Source organism: Ananas comosus, linkage group 17 (genome assembly GCF_001540865.1).
Source record: "Ananas comosus cultivar F153 linkage group 17, ASM154086v1, whole genome shotgun sequence".
NCBI classification, from domain to species: domain Eukaryota; kingdom Viridiplantae; phylum Streptophyta; class Magnoliopsida; order Poales; family Bromeliaceae; genus Ananas; species Ananas comosus.
In genome coordinates, this window is record NC_033637.1 from 7,921,944 (window position 1) to 7,931,680 (window position 9,737).

The following is a 9,737-nucleotide window of genomic DNA, read 5'->3' on the forward strand; positions in this document are numbered from 1 at the left end:
GAATTTTTTCATTAATAATTGCTCCACAGCAAATTTAATGAAATTACTAACTGTGAGGACTGAGATTTTTACAGTGCAACTAAACTCTCTGTTGATGATGTTTATGTGTGTAATTTAATTACATAAGCACTCGTCAAGTTTCAGGAGAAAATGAGCTAAAATGGAGAAGTTACGCGATTATTAGTTTTCACTTAAGTGAATAGTAACTCCGGTTTTTCGGAGAAGCCACGGAGTAGAGTTGGCTTTCGGCGCGTATCGGACTCCGTTCATAGCGATCCAATAGCTCGTTTTGAACGGTTCAGCTATTCTGGAACCAATGGCACTGACGGATTTTAGATCTGATGCACGGTTTTTGAGAAAATCTGAAAATACATGTTTCTTATGTAATTGTGCATCATTTTGGCCTTTTGGAGAGAGAATGGATTTCGTCGTGAATCGGAGATCAAATCGGACGAAATGAAATGCTAGATTCGATGCCTCGACGTGCTGAACGCGTTGGCGTGATCCGATCGGAAATCCGATGGACGGATCTTTGGGAATTGCAATAAGTTCGCTAAGGGGTCGAGAGTGGAAAATCGGGAAATTCGCAAAAGTCGTAATATTTTATGTACCGAATCGCGCGAGATCGATTGTGGAGGTGCAAAAGCACGAGAGTTACCCATTGTGAAGGACTAAGGATGAAATTTGTAGTTCGGTGAACTTTTGTGCAAAATTGCACTTTGTATACAATGTGCATCTAGGGTTTCTATGCACAAAACCCTAGATCTACTCAACCCAGCGCCCAGTTGTGCCCTAGCCGCCATCTGCAAGTCCATGCCCTAGCAGGGCGCGCGCCCCGGCCGCCGGCGAGCTTCCCTGGCCGCCGGAAACCAGGATCGGCCTCTCCTCTACCATCATCTCCACCTAGCCACCATCTTCTTTGGTCTTTGAGCTCGAGGGGTGACCATCCACGTTGAGACTGCACCCTCTGGCCGAGACCCTTCTCCAGCATCATCGCCGCCGGCCGCCGCCGTCCCGGCCGCCCCGGAGCGCCGCCACCGCCGCCCTGGCAGGATGCGGCCAACCTGGACAGATTTGGCCGAGGTTGTGAGATTTCCTCCTCCTCGCCCTGCTGCCGCTCGGGATTGGATGAACCACCCTTCTCGATCTCCCCGGCACCGTCCCTGCCAGCCGTCGCCATCCGCACGCGCTGCCGGCGCCGTCGGGACCATCTGCGGCAATCTGCTGCAGCTCGGGCCGAGCTCGAGTCAGCTCGTGGCCGCGAGCTGCAGCCGCCTCGAGGCGGTCCGCCCCGCCTCCCTCTTCTGTCGGCAACCTCACGCGCGTGTTTCTCGGCGTCCCCGACCACCGCCGGCCGCCGCCTGAAGCTCCTGCAGCCGCCCAGACTTGGTGCGGGCCGAGGCTGGGCTTCCCTCCAATCCGCGCGTCGCCGCCGCCCATAGCGGGGAGCACCACCCTTCCCACGGCCTCCAGTGAAGGATCGCCGTCGCCCCGACCTCCTCCGGCCGCCGCCGCGCCGCCTGGAAGCGTTGAACCCGAGAGCCACTTGGAGGAATTAATCTCTTCCGCCGCGCCACCGGCCGCCTCCCGCTGCCGGCCAGCAGGTTCCCCGGACCCCTTGGACCATCTGCTCCCACCTCCGGCCGAAGCGCTCGCCGTCCGACCACCGGCGGCCAGCCCTAGCTCTGCCCTGGCCGGTAAGCATTGTTGTTGCTGTCCTGCACATGATTTCCTGTTCTAGTCACTGTTCCGGCGACCCGAGGCTGTTCCGATGCCTCTGGGGGTGAGCACGATGATATTCTGTCAGTCCTGATCACAGTGCTCACCTCAATTAGGGTCAGCGAGCCCCTGGTTAGCGAGATAAGCACGTTTTTCATGCCGTGCGCGCTGTTCGCAGATTTTCGCGTCACTCCCGCGCTCTCCGCAGCGGCCGAAATTGCTCTGAAAGGTGAGCACGGCCTCCGGCACGTCGAAACCTGTCAATGGGTATATTGGCTCGGCCGATTCACTTCTGGTTTGTGCAGACGGACCATAATAGCGCCGAAATCGCATGAAATAATGCGATTTCGGGTATTCGAAAGGGCTTTTATGCAATTCCGGTTGTTGCGGTTGCTGTTGGCAGCATGGGTAGGCTGTGGGTGATCTCTGGACTGATTGTCCAAGGCCCCGGACCTTTACGAAGATCGGAAATGTATTTTTGGTGTGTTTGTCGGCAAAATCCGTCGACGGAACGCGGTTTTGGTTCAGAATTATTCCGACGGTGCTTCGTGAGCTTTTGTGTAGTCGCTGAGCCTTGTTGGCTGGTCACTCGCGTCATTTCGAGAGTTCAGAAATGACGGGTGAGCGACGGTGGGTTCCGGTGTCGAAATAGACACTTCCGGGAACCCGGATCCCAACAATTATCCACCAATGGTTGTTTGGTTGTGTATCCTTGTGTTTGCTGCCATGTCACACTAAAATAAGTGTTTAGTGGCAGCGAATGACTCGTGGCATGAGTCGGTGCCTTCCGGGATAGTTAGTGGGTCCCGGCGGAGTCCCGGTGCGATTTTCAAGACTTCCGGCGAGTTATGGTAATCGGTATTGGGAAACCGATTTCTGTGGGATTGTTTGTGGGTTATGCTTTTAGGGTTTCTTAGCTGTGGGTTAGACACTAACCCAGTGGACCCTCCTTAGGTCCGGTTGACATTCTTTTGCAGTCAGAAGACAGGCGCGACAGTTGTACAGGTGGGTACTTCGATCCGACGTCGGTACAGTGGTACACACTCGGTGATGGTTTCTTACCTTTGCTCTTTCATTATTATCTAGCATATATACTGTCACGCCCCGGGGCCGATTTTAAAAGCCTTTTAAAAACAGAGTTGCGGAAAACGTGCCATTTTTTTTTTTCAACCTGGCCCACGCGACGTACAGACCCGCCACAAATACCAAGTTCCTCTATCCACTCGAACAGAGTCTCCTTTGTATTTGCACAGCGTACCAGCTATACAACAGGATCTCAACCACAACCTACATTTACCAATCAGCAACCAAATCATGATATGCATTCCCATACAGCTAACGATCCTTAGAATGATGCATGCCTCTAAGCACTCCTTAGGCGCTGGATGATGCAATACACAATACAACAAACATCCTATTTGAAAGTGCTCCCCACACAGAAGCTTTTGTTTTTAAAATCTAATTCATTCATACATGAAAATCATTCAAAAATCTTTTGAAAACTGTTTCCCACACGGAAACTCTATTTTGAAAATCGACTACCTCGAGGGGTAGAAAACCACGATGCGTAAATCCATAAATACAAATCTGAGAACCACAAGGTATACAAACATCCCAAAACTGAAGATCCATAAACCAAATCCACAATTCCACAAATCCACAAATTCAACCAGCTCACAACATTCAAACATCAAGTATGATCATCTAACTGAACCATATAAACTAACTAAGCTATAACAACATAATAGTAAGGATAAAAACTAAATCGATAACCTGGGTCGGAAGCTCTATCGACCGCTACGAACGTACCTCACGTCTCGTCCCAAAACTCATCGCCTGCAATACCTGAAAAATGGTGGGGGAGGTGAGAACATGTAAATATGTCTCCCCTCCCAGTGGGTACCGCAAGCCGATGAAGGCGAGGAGTACTCACCGGATCAGGAAGAGCTAAACAACAGTACGGGTCAGTAAAAAATACAGTAGCAATAATAATGAATGAAAGAGACATATATATGAAAGAAAGTACAACTACCGCTACTGTAATGAACAACTGAATGTATACATGTAACAAGACTATAGTAGCAAGACAATGTAACGAAAGAACTGAAGATATACAAGTGACCACTGCTACTATAGTTATATGCGTCAACCGGACAAGTAGTCCAAAAGTACCCAATCTAAACTGCCGTGTCGGTCTAAGGACCTCAGGCAAAAGCCACTACCTGCTCGCACCCGGCATGTAACCCTAGCACAAAGAGAACACCGCTGGGCTCACGGGTCGGATGTACGACCACTTTTCCGGAAAAGAACACCCTCCTGCGGGGGATCAACTCGCTGGTGTACGTGAAATGCACTCGAGCTGTGGCGATCAATGCGGATATGATCAATAGCCAAATGTCGGCAACCAGCCGACAATCATCGCCCCTCGGGGCAAACCGACCTATAGGTCATCAAACTATATAGGAGCACAAGAAACGACTACTCAGGTCAACTAAGAGGGAACAACTCGACATCCCACCAAAGGTATACAAGCACTGACTACTAAAGTCAACTAACACATATGCACGACAAACTGACGAATAGGTCACCAGAGTATATCAATAGAATCCCGAATTACCGTCGGCCACTAGCCGACAATCCAACCCCTCAGGGTACACCGACCTCATAGGTCATCAAACGACAGGACTCACGAAGCTGACTGACTAGGTCACAAATATGCCAAATAGTGGAACTGTGTAAACTATAATCATCCGTCGGTGCTAACCGACAATCCCACTCCTTAGGGTATACCGACCTCAAGGGTCATCGAACGATGTACGAGAACCGACCAATCAGGTCACCGAAACGAAGTACGAGAACCGACCAACCAGGTCAACAGATATGGAAATGCAATAACCGACCAACTAGGTCAACAGATACTAAATGCAACAACAGACCAACTAGGTCAACAGGTACTGAATGCAACAACCGACCAACTAGGTCAACAGATACGCATGAAGATAGAACTACTCTACTCCTACTCAGGATACTAAGTATGCAAACAACGAGTAGAGTATAACGAATAAACAAGGGTGCAAGGCTTAATATATTATGCGATAGTAACAACAGAAGAGTAAGGGTAAGAAACCATCACCAAGCGTGCACCACTGTACCGACGTCGGATCGAAGTACACACCTGTAAGGATGTCGCGTCTGTCTCCTGGCTGCAAAAGAATGTCGACAGGACCTATAGAGGGTCCACCGGGTTAGCATCTAACCCACAACTAATAATCACAGTATCCACAACCCCACAAACAATTTCAAGAAGATCGATCTCCCAATACTGATTACCGTCACTCGCCGGAAGTCCCGAAAACCATACCGGGACGCCGTCGGGACCCACTAAGTGTCCCGAAATTCACCGACTCGTGTCACGAGTCACCTGCTGCCCCAAAGCACTCCAATTTGGGTGTTTTGGCAGCAAACACAAGATAACACCCCTACACAATTATCGCCGGATAATTGTACGAATCCGGGTTCCCGAATGTGTTTATTTCGACACCGGAACCTACTGTCGCTCACCCATCATCACCAAACCCACAAAGTGATGATGGTGACCAGCCAACAAGGCTCAGCGACAAAACACGAAGCAACCAAACACCGTCGGAAAGAATCCGAACCGAAACCGCGTTCTTTCGGCGAATTTCGCCGAAAAACGCACCGAAATCGACCTACCGATTTCCGCGGCAGCTAACGGACCATGGACAATCAGTCCAGCGGTCATTACAAACTCCCACACGCTGCCCACAGTAGCCACGCAAAGCACAAATGCATAAAAGACCCTCTAATTACATAAAATCTCATCATTTTATGTAATTTGAGCGATCAAGCCGCTCATTCACGCAAACCGAGGACTTCCGAAGTCCGCAGAGACACGTACTGACAGGTCTCGACGTACCGGAGTCCGTGCTCCCGATCCGGAGCACAGCGGCTCGCTGTGGGAAGCGCGGGAGCAACCCGAAGGTTCAGCGAATAGCGCGCAGTCAGGGAAGATCGCGCCGAACAGAACTAACCGGACACTTCTGATCCACGGGAAGGTGAGCATTGTGATCAGCACTGACCAGCGGTCACCATGCTCACCTCCGGAGGCATCGGAACAGCCTCAGATCGCCGGAAAAATAAGCACAATCCCGAAACAGCAGCCAAAAAGGCTGAAACGGAGCGACATCGCCAAAACAGCGGAACGGGGCCTTCCCGACAGAAACCAAGGTGAGCACGATGATCAGAAATGAGTCACGATCATCGTGCTCCCTTCCGTATTGATCAGGGAGGCTCGAGAAGCTCAGAACACAAACCCATCCTAAACTAAGCCCTATTTCGGGCTTGGCCGGAGCAAGGTTGCTCCGGCCGGCTTCCGGCAGCACGGCGGCATGTGCGGCGGCCAGGGACGGGTGCGTGGGAGGTGAGGAGTACCGTGCTCACCTCGGTTGGCGGCTGGAAGCGACGGCGGCGGCGGCGGAGCAAACCGAACCCGTACCGGCTTGAGCTTGGGCTCCAAGGGCAATGGCGGCCACGGCGGCCGGCGGGAGGCTCAGGGTGACGGCGGCACCTCGCCGGAGGTGGAGGAAAGGCGAATCGGCCGGCGGGGAACGGCGGCGGCGCGCGGAGGCAGAGCTAGCCCCGGCTCGGCCCGCACTTGGTCAAGGCGGCCGCAGAGAGAGAGAGCGGTGGCCGCGCCGGAGGCCAGCTGAGGGCGGCGGGACCGAGGGTGGGCGGCGGCGATGCGCGGAGGCAGAGATCACCCAGGCTCGGCCTGGGTGACTGCAGGTTGGCCGCAGAGAGCAAGGTTGTAATATACCGAAAATTCGGAAAATAAATATCGAACTTTAGTCAAATTGACCAAAGTGCGAGGACGGAACACTTCGGAAAGTCCGAAGGTGTTAGAATGATCAAAGGTGCGTTGTGGAAGGTTTTCGAGAGCTAAAGAATCAAATTCTGCAAAACTGCAGATTTTCAGCTCTCGGGGACCGGTCCCTGGTGGGAGAGACCGGTCCCCGAACGCGTATGAAATGAGACAGCCGAAAAATTGGCTAAGTCCTGGAAGGTCAGCTCTCGGGAACCGGTCTCTGTCTGAGAGACCGGTCCCCCGGAGACCGGTCCCACCAGAGAGGGACCGGATGCATTGCGCGCGGCAGCTCTTGCTGCGCAGGGTGGACCTTCGGGGACCAGTCCCTGCTCGGGGAGACCGGTCTCTGCCTGCGAAAACTGCCCAGTCCAGGCAGTGCACAGAGATAAAAGTTGAGGGGTTTATTTGCATTTTGGCAACCCAATAGCTATGTATGAGGCCAAATGAGATATTTCTCTCATTTCCTCACCCTCTCACACTCTCTTCTCTCCCTCTTTCTCTCTAGAAGACAAAAGAGAAGAAGAAGAAAGGAAGAAGAGAAGGAAAAGAAGGAGAAGAAAGTGAAAAAGAAGATCAAGGAGCACAAGGGGCTTCATCTTCTTCCTCTCTAGTGCAAGAAAAGGAAGCTTACAAGGTAAGCTTTGAACCCTAATGTAGTAAAACCCTAGAAATGGGTTTGAATGACCTAGAAATGAGTTTTAGTGAAATGTTTAAAGAGTTTTGAAGCTTTCTTTTGCTTCTAAAGAGATCAAAACCTAGATTTGCTATAGAGGTGAGCTTGGACCACCTCTAATGGTGAAATCTAATCTAGGGTTTTGGAAAGCCTAAAAATGGTTCTAGTGGACTATTTAGAGTATAATGAAGCTACTTTTGCTTCCTAATGAGATCAAACCCTAGGTTTTGATATACATTGGAGCTAGGGCACCCAAATTGGGGCTTTTGCTCATGAAGGTTTCTAAGTGCAATTGACCGCCTCAAAAAATCTAATTGGGGGTATTTCCGACGCTTGGTGCGCTTCGGATTAACGTTACGAAAAGCCGATGAAAAGTTATGGGCAAAATAGCCTAAGTTGGCTTTGTTTTGCCGCAGGTAAAGACGAAGGATCTAAAAATCCCGAGAAAATCGTCGAGAGCACCTAAAGAACACTACAAGGTGGGTGGTGCTTTCCAAACTCATTGAAATTCTCTCTATGCCAATGTGTCATTCTTTGAGCATATGTTCATATATTGTTGCATGCATTTAGGGTAAAGTTATGATGAAATGTGATGATTGCATGATTGTGAGCACAACTTGCATAATGAGATGGTTGAGAACCTAATAATGTCAAAACCCTAGATGTATGCATGAGAGAAAATGTGAGCACCCAAAGTGAGCAAAAGAACAGAGTGGCACAATGACATAGATCGAGTGGCATTTTGAAAACGTAAAGTAAAGTGACACTAGAGTTAGTGTGAGTCAAAGAACCAAAGTGATGTAAAGAATGATGAAAAAGACAATGTTTAAGGTTAAAGTAATGTGGGGAATAAAGAACATGAAGTGCTAGAGGTAGCAAAAGTAAAGAATGTAAAAGAATATAATTGCTAGAGTTAGCAAAAGTAAAAGAAATATAAAGAATGTGATTGATGAGTTTGCAACATAAAGTGATGTAAAGAACACTAGAGCTAGTGTAAAGTCAAGATTGAACTTGAAAATCCTTTGAGTTAAGATTCGATCAATACTTGCTATGAGTTCCGTGCTCGAGGCGAGTCGCTCCCCTCGGGCGATGCGCTCCGGAGTTATGCTCCGGGTTGGAGTAGACCCGTAAGGACGTCCTAGCGGTGAGTTCCTGCGATGATGGACTTAATGTGAAGCAATCAATGTGGCGAAACCCCCGGGTTAGCTTGAGATTAAAGAACAAAGAGCAAAGAACAAAGGTTAAAGAACAAAGAGTAAGAGTAAAGTGAAAAGAATAAAGAATTTGCATAATCTGCATATATTTAATGTTGAGCTATATTTCTTGCTATTGTTCAGGCATATTAGCATCATGTTATAGATTGTTACTGATATCCTAACTTATCCTTTCTATTATGCCTGAGTTAGTCCTAGTGGGAAAGTCGGTGATGTTGGGGCCGAACCCACTGGAAACTTTGTTGTAGTTCTCACCCCACTATTTCCACAGAGCCGGGACCGAGCGTGCCGGCGAGCGACCGAGGTAAAGGTATCGCGCCTTAGTCAGAGGCCACCAATGTTGGGTTTCATTTTGTAGCAAAGTACCTTATGATCATCTTTTGTATTTGATGATTAGTGATATAAAGAAAGAATGTAAAGCTTATTTTGAGGTAAATGCGATGTAAGAAAGAAATGATGAAATGATGTAATGAATGTAAGAATTCGATAAATAACTAGATGAATGCAATGTATATGATCTAAAATGAATCATATTCCTTGTGAAAGTTTAGTTTCCTTTTTCTTTCACTAATGGCTATTACTTACCCTCATGTAAGCCGTTTGTGTATGTTTCCGCTAGTTTTTTTCTCTATTGATGAAAATATGCATGTGATGAGCCTTGGGCGGATAGGGGAAACTCTGTCCGTTCGGCGTCTGTTTGACGTGCTCGGGTCGGGCCAAATTGGCATCGGACCTGGGGCGTGACAAAGGTGGCTCCGGCGGCGTCGGCAGTGCGCGCCGACGGCGGGGGCCGGCGAGGGTCGGCGCCGGAGGTAGCTCTCTGCCACAGGGTGAAGGATCCTCGGGGCTTCGCGCGTTTCCCTGTGTACTCAGGCCGAGGGGGTGGTGGTTCGGTTGAAAGAGAAAGATGGAAGGTGGCCGGGTTCCAATTTTCCGGCGGCCGGGGCACCTGCCGGATTGAAATTGGAATCGAAATCCGAATCGGAATCAAAATAAGCTGGAATCGGAATCGGAATGACTCATTACCTAATTCTGTTTGGTTCATCACCTGAATCGGAATCGGAATAAATCATTCCCATTGTCGGTGTTTGGTTCAGGTGGATATAAAAAATGTAATCAAATTAATATTCTAACATTATCTTTATAATATATTAATTTAAATTCAAATTAAATATTAAATATTAAAAATTTACATCAAAATTTTGAAATAATGTCAAAATTTTAAATCTATTTTTTTAAAAANTCT

The 9,737-nt window shown here is 48.9% G+C and overlaps 1 protein-coding gene across 1 annotated transcript in view; it reads right to left on the reverse strand.

The window, feature by feature from the left end:
* Positions 991-9,737, reverse strand: part of LOC109722898 (spidroin-1-like) — a 16,813-nt gene continuing 8,066 nt past the window's right edge. The window contains exon 2 of the mRNA XM_020251075.1: positions 991-1,718. Coding sequence (XP_020106664.1) covers positions 991-1,718 — 728 coding nt within the window. The remainder of the gene's footprint in view (positions 1,719-9,737) is intronic.